Raw genomic sequence first — 11,956 nt, 5'->3', positions numbered from 1 at the left:
GTCATCTCCTATAGGCAGCATCTCAAATTATGTATTTTGTTTGATCTGTGGTGGAAATGGCATTTTAAACATTTCTGAAAAAAACAAAAAAAACACAAAAAAATATTTTTTCTCCCCTAAAATGCACACTGGGCGAAAAAAGTAGCCCACCTCCAATCCTTTAGGCGGCAGTATATAGTTACAGTTTGTTACGTTAAAAGAAAGCGACACACCATCGAAGAACAAATAAAAACTTTCATGTGAAAATGGCGTCCGACGTGAGTCGTGATAGCTCTGAAAATAAACGCAAACTAGAGGAGGATGAAGACGGAGAGGAGTGGGTCGGTCCTCTGCCCAGTGAGGCCACTCAAACAAAGAAAAAGAAAGGCATGTAAAACTGATTTATTTGACAAAACGCGACTAAAACTACGGATCTGTCTCGAAACCTAGTGAGCTGCCTACATACCTTAAAACCACAAACAATAAAAAAAATAAAATAAAAAATATCATCTTTGTCACAGACGTCTCATTTAATCCATACACTGCTGTTTTGTAGATGTACAGTTAATGATAGTTAGCCATTTCTGCAACAGAATGAAATAGGCTATATTGTGCTTTATTATACTACTTGATGTGTTTAATGGATCGTGTGTATTCTTTGCAGTTCTTGAGTATGAACGAGTGTATCTGGACAATTTACCCTCTGCCTCCATGTATGAAAGAAGTTACATGCACAGAGATGTTATTACACACATCGTTTGTTCCAAGTAAGTTTCTCCAATTTGCCATATCCGAATCTTTGGCAAGACTAATATATCAACTATGTTACATCCAGTATAAATCAACACTCAGGCAATCTGATTTGCGTCCAGATTGTATTTATTAGCTGTGTTACAATCCCAGAACAGATTTTATCATCACAGCAAGTCAAGATGGCCATGTGAAGTTCTGGAAGAAGAAGGAGGACGAGGGAATAGAGTTTGTCAAGCATTTTCGCAGCCACTTGGGTACGTTTATTTTGGAGTCCTGTAACTAGACCAGATGATGTAGTGCTGCTGTATTATGATTACTTAGTAATAATTAGTGGTGTTTACTGAGGCAAGCATCACTGTTACTATTTAACAGTCCCCTAACCCTAAGTAATAAACTTAAATGCCCTGGCAACCACCCACAACGTTTGGGCATTGGGCAAGCACCATTCTCATTTTCTACAGAAAATGCACAAATCTAGTTTTAAGAGTTAAAATTAGGTAAGTCCGAGTCATATAAAATTTCGTGCGAATCAGACAATCGGTCTATGACAATTTTGAAAAAGTAGAATGTTCAAAACAAAAACAAAGTGTGTTTCAACATTATTTGTACTTGGGTTTGTTTTGCTGGACAAGAAAAACTAGCTTCATACCCTGTTGAAAAACGGTAAAATTTGACAATTTACAGATGGATTCACCTTGAGAGCCCCATAGCTCTGGGATTCAACCATATGGGGCCTTAAAAATTAAAATACAACAAGAAAAGTTTGTTCCGAACTAGAATCTAAAAGTATATTAAGATATCGTTTATACTTCTGGAGTTATAGGCACTCAAACTTTGGAAAAACAACACAAAAAAAGTGTTGCTTTTTTCCCTCCAATTTTTGGACTCGTGCCATTGGCATAATGGAACAAGGGATGCTGTCAACCTCTACAAAATAATGGATTACTCAGTAAATTGAACAATTAAAATTTTTTCATTTGTATCCCCTTTTCTCCCAATTTGAAATGCCCAATTCCCACTACTTAGTAGGTCCTCTGGTGGCGCGGTTACTCACCTCAATCCGGGTGGTGGAGGACAAGTCTCAGTTGCCTCCAATTCTGAGAGAGTCAATCCGCGCATCTTATCATGTGGCTCGTTGTGCATGACACCGCGGAGACTCATAGCATGTGGAGGCTCATGCTACTCTCCGCGATCCACGCACAACTTACCACGTGCCCCATTGAGAGTGAGAACCACTAATCGCGACCACGAGGAGGTTACCTCATGTGACTCTACCCTCCCTAGCAACCGGGCCAGTTTGGTTGCTTAGGAGACCTGGCTGGAGTCACTCAGCATGCCCTGGATTCGAACTCGCGACTCCAGGGGTGGTAGTCAGCGTCAATACTCGCTGAGCCACCGAACAGTGACATTTAATATTTTGGCTTTCATCTTCATTTATATCTGTCTGTCTTCAGAAAAAGTATTAAATACAACAATTTCAGCCGGGGAAGTTTCTGAAACTTGCATAGCACAGAGCAATGCCTGACTTGCCATCATGTGAATATAATACTAAAGAACTGCATGTGTTATCCTATTAAATATCACACGCTAAAAACATCTTGATAAATATTTTACATCTTTGTTCGATCTATGGGACCAAACCTCTGTAATGTTCCTAGTGGACAGCCTATGAATTCATTTGTAACCAATTTTCACTCATATTTTCTTCTGAAAATGAATAAAAAGTAGTATTTGTTGGTAATATTTGGCTGTGTTTGTTCTCTCTGGCCTGTAGGTGTGGTGGAGTGTATTTCCGTGAGTGCGGAGGGTGCACTTCTCTGCTCTGTGGGTGACGATCAGGCTATGAAAGTTTTTGATGTCGTCAACTTTGACATGATCAACATGCTCAAACTTGGGTAAAATTTTGCCGCCTTGGCCTGCAAAGAATCACCGTCTTGTCTTGCATGTTTGTCCTGGTTCAAATGTTGCTCTTTGTGTAAATAACTTTCCAGCTTCTACCCGGGCCAGTGCGAATGGATCTATAATCCAGGAGATGCTATCTCCACAGTCGCCTGTTCCGAGAAGTCAACAGGGAAGATTTTCGTTTATGATGGGCGTGGAAGTAATCAGCCCCTGCACAAGTTTGACAAGATGCACACTGCGCCATTGTCCCAGATCCGTCTGAACCCAAAGTTTCGTGTCATCGTGTCTGCCGATAAAGCAGGTATGCTGGAATACTGGACGGGGCTCCCCAGTGAATTCAAATTTCCCCGGCAGGTAGAGTGGGAGTATAAGACAGACACAGACTTGTATGAGTTTGCCAAATGCAAAACTTATCCCACGAGCCTGGCGTTCTCCCAAGATGGCAAGAAAATGGCCACCATCGCCGTTGACCGCAAAGTGAGGATTTTCCGTTTCCTGACTGGGAAGTTGATGAGGGTGTTCGACGAATCGTTAACGGTGAGTTAGTATTTGATATCTACAGATTATAGAATTAAATCAACACCGTGGCCTAACATTGACAAGTTTAAGTCAAGGGTTTGTTGACCGAATCATCCCAAAAATGTAAATTCTGTCAACATTTACTCTGCCTCATGTCGTTCCAAACCCGTAGGACTTTCTTCCATGGAACACAAAAGATGAAATTTTGATGAATATCTAGGACACTCTTTTACATATAATAAAAGTGAATGAGGACTGGGGCTGTCAAGCTCCAAAGTGAAAAAAATAAAACTGAAGCACTATATTATGACAAAAATTTAAGTCGTTATTCATTGATAATCCTTCCCTCTGCAGAAGCTCTGAAATTGACTTCTTAAAGGGATAGTTCACCAAAAATGAAAATTCTCATCATTTATTCTCTCATATGCCATTCCAGATGTGTATGACTTTATTTCTTCTGCTGAACACAAACAATGTTAGAAGAATATCTTCGCTCTGTAGGTCCATACAATGCAAGTTAATGGTGACCAAAACTTTGACGCTCCAAAAAGCACATAAAGGCAGCATAAAAGTAATCCACACTACTCCAGTGGTTTAATCCATGTCTTCAGAAGCAATATGATAGGTGTGGGTGAGAAACAGAACAATATTTAAGTCCTTTTTTACTATAAATTCATCTCCCTGCCAAGTAGGTGGTGATATGCACAAAGTATGCAAATTGCCCAAAAGAAAAGAAGAATGTAAAAGTAAAAGTGGAGATTTGTAGTTTAAAATAAAAAACTTAAATATTTATCTGTTTCTCATCCAGACTTATCATATCGCTTCTGAAGACATGGATTTAACCACCAGAGTTGTATGGATTACTTTTATGCTGCCTTTGTGTTTTTTGGAGCTTCAAAGTTCTGGTCACCATTCACTTGTATTGTATGGACCTACAGAGCTGAAATATTCTTCTAAAAATCTGTGTTCAATAGAAGAAAGAAAGTCATACACATCTGGGATGGCATGAGGGTGAGCAAATGTTGAGAAAATGTTAATTTTTGGGTGAACTGTACCTTTGAAGCTTAATGAAGAATTTCTTGCAATACTTCTGAACTAGTTAACTACAATATTTTATTAATTGTTTGTCTTTGTGCTTTGACAGATGTTCACGGAGCTCCAGCAGATGAGGCAGCAGTTGCCAGATATGGAATTTGGCCGCAGAATGGCGGTGGAGAGAGAGCTGGAGAAGGTGGACGGCATCCGACTGACCAACATTATCTTCGATGAGACGGGACACTTTGTGCTGTACGGCACCATGCTGGGCATCAAGGTTATAAACGTGGAGACTAACAGGTAGAGTTTACCACAGCTGGGCTAGTACACAAATATTAAAGTGTATTATATTGTGCAACCAAAATCACAAAAACAGAAACAAAATGAAGATATGGTACATAAATGTTTTTTTGTTGAATATCCTGTTTCACTCGAATGCGTCACATTTACCAATAACTGCTGTTCAGGTCATTTTTGACCGCAATCATTTTTGTTTCAATAAAAATGATTTCCCTCATCTGAGTGGTACAAGACTTGGGGACTTTTCCTACAATTGCTATCTGAACACACAAAAAACTTCATTCGATGAGTTGTAAAAAAAAGTGCAACACTCATTGTGTTTGGGTCAAGTTTGACCCGTTATAGAAAATGAATGGTTTGACTGTGGCACCATGGACAGTTTTGACAGCATATTGGGGCATCATTGCAAAATTTGACACTTCAACACAAATGGTTAACAAAATGCTATACTTTGACAAATAATTGTTTTTTATAATGTGTGTGTGTATATATATATATATATATATATATTATATACAATGCATAACTTGTGATAATATCTAGAAATGAGCCAATGCATGGAGCACTGAGGCCATCTACTGGTTATAATTCTTATTACATGTAATTGTTATTTTATTCCAGTAGATGACCCCAATGTGTAAGCTATTTCTTGATATATAGAAGTGAAGATAACATAAAATATGCTTATTTTATATGAAAATGAAGTTAGTAATTTAGTGGTAAATAAGGTCAGAAAATACAAGTTTTGCTGAGCAATTCTGAAAGTGTTCAACACATTAAGCTGTGTAACCTTATTTATTGCTGTCAAGGTGTGTGCGGATCCTGGGGAAACAGGAGAACATTCGTGTTGTGCAGCTGAGCTTGTTTCAGGGTGTAGCAAAGGCCATGCAGGCAGCACCAACCATTGAGATGAAAGCCTCCGACAACCCCGCACTGCAGAGCTCCGAACCAGACCCCACCATCTTCTGCACCGCCTTCAAGAAGAACCGCTTTTACATGGTGTGACGGCACTCAATCTCAGCAATTCATTTTAAAGGAATAGGAACAAAAATGAAAGTCTGTCAGTACCTTAATGACTTCTGTGGAATACAAAAGGAGATGATTTGAAGAATGTCCTGGTCACTCTTGTTCATGCAATTATAATGAATGCGGACTGGGGTTTTCAAGCTTAAAAAAGGACGCAAAAGCGGGATAAAAGTGGTCCATATGACCCATGCACTTTATTCCAAGTCATACATTATTTTGGGGTGAGAAACCGTCTGAAAATTAAGTTATTCACTGATAATCTGGACAAAGGCCTAGCACTAATTGACATGTTGATTGGAGTTTATAAGAGAAATTGATGGCTTTTTTATCTGATCCATTCAATTAATCATTTGATTCGGTTCACAAAATCGTTATTAATGATTTGTTCACAAATTTGACATTGCTACTTTTCTCGTAAGGTTGAGCTAGGGCAGAAGTCAGGATTATCAGTGAATAACAACTTAAATGTCACTGTTTCTCACCAAATGCTATCATAAGGCTTCAGAAGACTTGGCGAACAGCACACGAGTTGTATGGACCACAGTCCATTAATTTCCGTAATCTAATAATCTAGGCTTTAATACTGTGTTTTATTGTTAAATGCTCCCACAGTTTACAAAGAGAGAGCCAGAGGACACTAAGAGTGCCGACTCTGACCGTGATGTCTTTAACGAGAAACCATCTAAAGAGGAAGTGATGGCAGCTACACAAGCAGAAGGGCCGAAAAGAGTGTCAGACAGCGCTATCATTCATACCACTATGGGCGACATCCACATCAAACTCTTTCCTGTGGAGTATGTGATTTTGTCACATTTGATAGCAGTTTGGCCTGAAAGGGCAAGAACATTCCTTTAGCATTTCAACTTCAGAACATTTCACCAGTTTTATAATTGTTTTCTTCTGCTCAGATGCCCCAAAACAGTGGAGAACTTCTGCGTTCACAGCAGGAATGGCTACTACAATGGCCACCTATTCCATCGTATCATCAAGGTTTGAACTTCTATAGAAGACCTGGAGAATCTATTTAAAGGAATAGTTCAACCGTCATCGTTTACTCACCATAATGTCTCTGTCATATTTAGGGCTTCATGATCCAGACCGGTGACCCGACGGGCACAGGGATGGGAGGGGAAAGCATCTGGGGTGGGGAGTTTGAGGACGAGTTCCATGCCACCCTTAGGCACGATAGACCCTACACACTCAGTATGGCCAACGCAGGCCCAGGAACCAACGGATCACAGTTCTTCATCACTGTCGTCCCAACAGTAATCCAACTATCATATTTTTCACTTTTCTTGGCTTTAAAATTACTATCTTTATAAACTCGTAATACTTCAAAGAACAGTTCACCAAAAATGAAAATTCTGTCATTTATTCAACCTTGTGCCGTTCCAAATGTCACCCCTTATGTCTTTATTTCTTTTGTGGAACACAAAGAGTCTTGAACAATGTTGATTCTGCTCTTTTCCATAGAATGAAAATTAATGGGGACATACACTGTCCAAATATAACAAAAAGCAAAGTATTTCTTTTGAATCTACAGTGCAAAATCTACAGCGCGACCAGTGTAGTCCGTTTCCTGAACGAATGATTCATTTGAGCCGGTTCTTTTGAATCTACAGCGCAAAATATACAGCGCGACAAGTGTATTCCGGAACGAATGACTTATGAACCAGTTCTTTTGAATCTACAGAATGAAACATACAGCGCGACCAGTGTAGTCCGATTCCTGAACAAATGAATCTTATGAGCTGGTTCTTTTGAATCTACAGAGCGAAACATACAGTGCAACCAGTGTATTCCGATTCCCGAACAAATGACTCTTATGAGCCGGTTCTTTTGAATCTACAGCGCAAAACATACAGCGCGACCAGTGTATTCCGATTCCCGAACAAATGACTCTTATGAGCCGGTTCTTTTGAATCTACAGGTCGACCAGTGAAGTCCAGTTCCCGAACGAATAATTCGTTTGAGCCGGCTCTTTTGAATCTACAGCGCGAAACATACAGCGTGACCAGTGAAGTCTGATTCATAATCGAATGACGCTTTGAGCTTGAATGAAAACTTTAATGAACCGCAATGTCCAGTCGTCATGTCCAACTTGAAATGAATAAAAAATTCGGAGTAATTGCTGGGTGATTATTGATATGACGATGTGTAGTTAAAGAGACACATTGAGTTTTGCTCCAATTAGTGGTATTTTATGTCAAATATCTTCATTAAAAAGTCTGTAAAATTCTTTTGCAAGAATTGGTTCTGTTAAAATCTGAAAGTTCTCTTCGTCTGAGGGCAGTAAACCAAATAAAAACTGCATTTCCTGTTTTCAAATATTTCTTCTTCAAAATTACTAAAAGAATCTTTAATGGAAGCGGAAATTTTGTACTTCATTTATGTTCACTTCAGGTGTGTAAAACGAGATGTTCAAAATATTGTGTGAAAATCATCTTTTTGTCTTATTTCCTCTACAATTAGCCCTGGCTGGACAACAAGCACACTGTCTTTGGGAGGACCACGAAAGGGATGGAAGTGGTCCAGAGGATCTCCAATGTTAAAGTCAACCCCAAAACCGACAAGCCATATGAAGATATCAGCATCATAAACATCACCGTCAAATAGATGTGGTCACAGCTCTACTCTCCTGACTGTGTAAAATAAAGTGTCTTTTTTTTAAAATAACCATGTTTTTGTTGCACTTGCATCATTCAAAACACAATGCGCAGTGTTTTTCAGCTTTGTTTTTAATAGCGTAACATTATGAATGGTTATACAAAAAGCTGTCATCAAATCAACAAGAAACAAATGTTTGGATGCACTGTGATTGAGGTTTCCAAAAGCCACATTAACAAAATCTTTCACAACTTGAAATGCATCACACATGCTTTTCCTAAGTACAGTTAGTCAACATTACATAGCAATGAGGAACAACGTTTCAAACCAAAGGATGGTTTCTAAAAACAAACTATGTCTAATAATGGAGCTTTAAAATATGGCTACATCTGAGTTATAGATAAAGTGTATATATAACCTAAATGCATATGACGTAACAATTTTTTATTTTGTTATAAAAGGTAAAGGAATACTTATTCCAAAGTTCAAGGTTGTTTAGAGAGGACATTTGGCATTCTTGGCCAGATAAACTAAAGTTTATGCACGTCACACAAAGGAAGATGAAGCAGAGGCCAAATAAAATCCTCCATTAAAATATAATCAGTAACTATTTTTTTGTTTTTGCAACATACACATCCATGCACCAGTCTTAAGACCACAAAGTATATTTAAATAAATATTTACAGGCTCATTTCAAAGTCCAGAGAATTCACTAAAGCAATAAAAAATAAAAAAAATAAACAGCTGGGGACATCAAGTATAAGGGTGTGTTATTTGTTGAATCTTACAACAACACATGTCCAGATCATATTGCACCCTAAAATAAAGAGAAGAAAGTATTTTAGGGCCATTGAGAATTTTTGCATTGTGACATTTTTCATTACAATTAAACACAATTTTACCCCAAAATACTCTCTCGTAATGCATACCAAAATTATTATTTTTTTTTTTTGGTATTTTTATTCTCAACAATAATTCTCATTACTGTAAAAAATACTATATTACAGTAATGAGAATCTAATTTAAATGAGATACTTCAAATCAATATACACTCACCGGCTACGTTATTAGATACACCTGTACTTATTAATGCGATTATCTAATCAGCCAATTGTGTGGCAGCAGTGTAATGTATAAAATCAGGCAGATATGGGTCATGAGCTTCAGTTAATGTTCACATCAACCATCAGAATGGGGCAAAAATGTGATCACAGTGATTTCGACCATGGCATGATTGTTGGTGCCAGACAGGTTGGTTTGAGTATTTCTGTAACTGCTGATCTCCTGGGATTTTCACACACAACAGTCTCTAGAGTTTACTCAGTATGGTGCCAAAAACATCCAGTGAGCGGCAATTCTGTGGACGGAAATGCCTTGTTGATGAGAGAGGTCAACGGAGAATGGCCAGACTGGTTTGAGCTGACAGAAAGGCTGCGGTAACTCAGATAATCACTCTGTACAATTGTAGTGAGCAGAATAGCATCTTAGAATGCACATGTCGAACCTTGAAGTGGATGGGCTACAACAGCAGAAGACCATGTTGGGTTCCACTTCTGTCAGCCAAGAACAGAAAACGGAGGCTGCAGTGGGCCAACCATTTGTGTACCTCAGCAGAAATTCAGATTTGTCAGACCAGGCAATGTTTTTCAGTTGTCTTCTGTCCAGTTTTTCTGGTGAGCCTGTGCCCACTGCAGCCTCAGTTTCCTGTTCTAAGCTGACAGTAGTGGTAACCGGAGGGGTCTTTATCTGCTGTAGCCCATCAGCCTCAATGTTTGTGTTGTAAGTTCAGAAATGCTTTTCTACAAAGAACTGTTGTAACGTGTCTTTATTTGGGTTACTGTCACCTTCCTGTCAGCGTGGACCAGTCTGGCCATTCTCTTCTGACCTCTGTCATTAACAAGCCGTTTCGCCCACAGAACTGCCGCTCGCTGGATGATGCTTTTCCCCGCACCATTCTCTTTACACTCTAGAGGTTGTTGTGTGTGAAAATCCCTGGAGAGCAGTTACAGAAACACTCAAACCAGCCCGTCTGGCACCAAAAATCAAATTCACATTTTTTTCCCCATTCTGATGATTGACGTGAATATTAACTGAAGCTCCTGACCCATATCTGCAAGATTTTATACATTACACTGCTACCACACGATTGGCTGATTAGATAATCGCATGAATAAGTAGATGTACAGGTGTATCTAATATAGTGGCCAGTGAGTGTATATTAAAGGCAGCACAAAAAATACTACAATGTATGCACGCTTTACAATTTAATATATCCAAAGTATTTCTCATAACGGTAATGAGAATTAGAATTTTTTGAAATTACAGTTATGCAAATTTGAGGGTAAAATGTGCTTAATTGTCATGAAAATAATGGCATAAAGAAAATACAATTTCTTGTGGGCGGGGGGGTATTCTGACCCAGACAGTTTCTTGAGAAGTTTCACGGATTCACTCTATTACTTTAACACATGTAACTTTTGAACGATGGCAATGGTTTTGATATCATGACCTTTCTCACTAGCTATTCTGATACGTCAACAGGCACTTCACATCGAAACAGTGAATGTGGTGATGGATGTCTAGTTTTGTCCTTATCTAAGGGGCTTTGCCCACGGTTAAAACATTTACATCTAACTATTTTAACCCTGTGCTATTTGCACACATTATTGTAGATTTCATGAGAGCGTCTGTACAAAAATGTCCAAGGGGTCTAGTCTGTTTTGCTTAAGCTTTTCAGTTCATTTTCAACACCTTCCTCTAATGTATATGCTCAAAACATCTCTAAGCAATTTAGTGTATTAAGTACTCTAACACAAATGAACAAAATGAATGAACTGACCTTGAAAAGAATAATAGCATGGACCAAATGTTTGATGTGAGGGACAATAAGTTTACTTAGTTTAGTCATGTAAGTAATATTCCGGATTAAGGTTTGCTCTACATCATCTGTGATATACTGTCAATTACTCAGCAAATCATTCGCCCCTCAGTTTATAGAAAAAAAGAATTGACATTGATACACTTAAAATGGAATTCCATGAGGCAACCATTGCAACAACAGTTGACCTCCACTGCAAGTGCATTTCTGTCAACATGTTTTTTGTTCATTTTTTGACGAATTCCTGTTGTCACAGATGCAGCTGTCAATAAAACTTGTATTTAATCCGGAATATTCCCTTAAAGGACTCCTATATTTCTAAGCACAGACAGCAGTAAGTCTACTAATGTATGATGGTATGACATGATAATGTGGGTTTAACATAAACGGGATGTGTGTGCAAATGGCATGGATAGGCTTGAGTTTAAAGCCATTAATAAGTCTGTTGAGTGTGGGTAAGTGTTCCTTAGGCCACATCCAAAACCCCTGCAGCCACCAGCTGGCGTGAGAGCCAGTCCAGGCCCTCGTGCAAACCCATGCCACTACGGGCATCACAGCCCTGGATGTGCCAGCTGCGACCACAGCACAGTTTGTGTAAGCTCAGGAGCTCCGTCATCTCCTCCACAGACACGGCGCCGGGGACGTCCTACAGAGAAATGAATCAGATTTGAACACACTAAGGATAGCTAAGGCAAATGGCAAGATTTTCAGTGGATAAAAACTTAAATTGTGTCCCGTTCGACACACAAAACTATAATCTGTCTTCAGAAAACTTGAAATATAATTCACAAGTCATATGGATATCTTTTATGATGCTTTTACGTAACTTGTAATGTTCAATCATAATTATGGAAATTATTTATTGTTAAAACAAGAATCAGAATCGACGTTTTTGCCAAGTAAGTTTTCACATACAAGGAATTTGCTTTGGTGTTTGATGCATGCAATAACAATAAA

The 11,956-nt window shown here is 38.7% G+C and overlaps 2 protein-coding genes across 2 annotated transcripts in view; one reads left to right on the top strand and one right to left on the bottom strand.

Annotated features, from left to right (window-relative positions):
• Nucleotides 1-215: 215 nt before the first annotated feature.
• On the top strand, nucleotides 216-8,957 carry ppwd1 (peptidylprolyl isomerase domain and WD repeat containing 1). Its single transcript, XM_051685626.1, has 11 exons — nucleotides 216-366; nucleotides 644-746; nucleotides 883-986; nucleotides 2,507-2,627; nucleotides 2,724-3,171; nucleotides 4,298-4,488; nucleotides 5,298-5,487; nucleotides 6,127-6,308; nucleotides 6,423-6,504; nucleotides 6,597-6,779; nucleotides 7,987-8,957. Exons 1-11 carry the CDS (start codon nucleotides 246-248, stop codon nucleotides 8,128-8,130), a joined length of 1,869 nt encoding a protein of 622 aa, XP_051541586.1. The 5' UTR covers nucleotides 216-245; the 3' UTR covers nucleotides 8,131-8,957.
• trim23 (tripartite motif containing 23) overlaps nucleotides 8,237-11,956 on the bottom strand; it is a 22,179-nt gene continuing 18,459 nt past the window's right edge. Inside the window, exon 11 of the mRNA XM_051685627.1 lies at nucleotides 8,237-11,645. Coding sequence (XP_051541587.1) covers nucleotides 11,466-11,645 — 180 coding nt within the window. The 3' untranslated portion in view covers nucleotides 8,237-11,465. The remainder of the gene's footprint in view (nucleotides 11,646-11,956) is intronic.

The sequence above is a fragment of the Myxocyprinus asiaticus genome, chromosome 43 (genome assembly GCF_019703515.2).
Source record: "Myxocyprinus asiaticus isolate MX2 ecotype Aquarium Trade chromosome 43, UBuf_Myxa_2, whole genome shotgun sequence".
In the NCBI taxonomy this organism is placed as follows: Eukaryota; Metazoa; Chordata; class Actinopteri; order Cypriniformes; family Catostomidae; genus Myxocyprinus; species Myxocyprinus asiaticus.
This window is presented reverse-complemented; position numbering and strand designations above follow the sequence as displayed.

Excerpts from the sequence above, each read along its gene's own strand:
- ppwd1 (XM_051685626.1), top strand. The coding sequence starts at position 246 with ATGGCGTCCGACGTGAGTCGTGATAGCTCTGAAAATAAACGCAAACTA. Across the intron at positions 747-882 it reads ACACACATCGTTTGTTCCAA|AACAGATTTTATCATCACAG; the intron begins GTAAGTTTCTCC and ends TTACAATCCCAG. Across the intron at positions 6,505-6,596 it reads TATTCCATCGTATCATCAAG|GGCTTCATGATCCAGACCGG; the intron begins GTTTGAACTTCT and ends TGTCATATTTAG.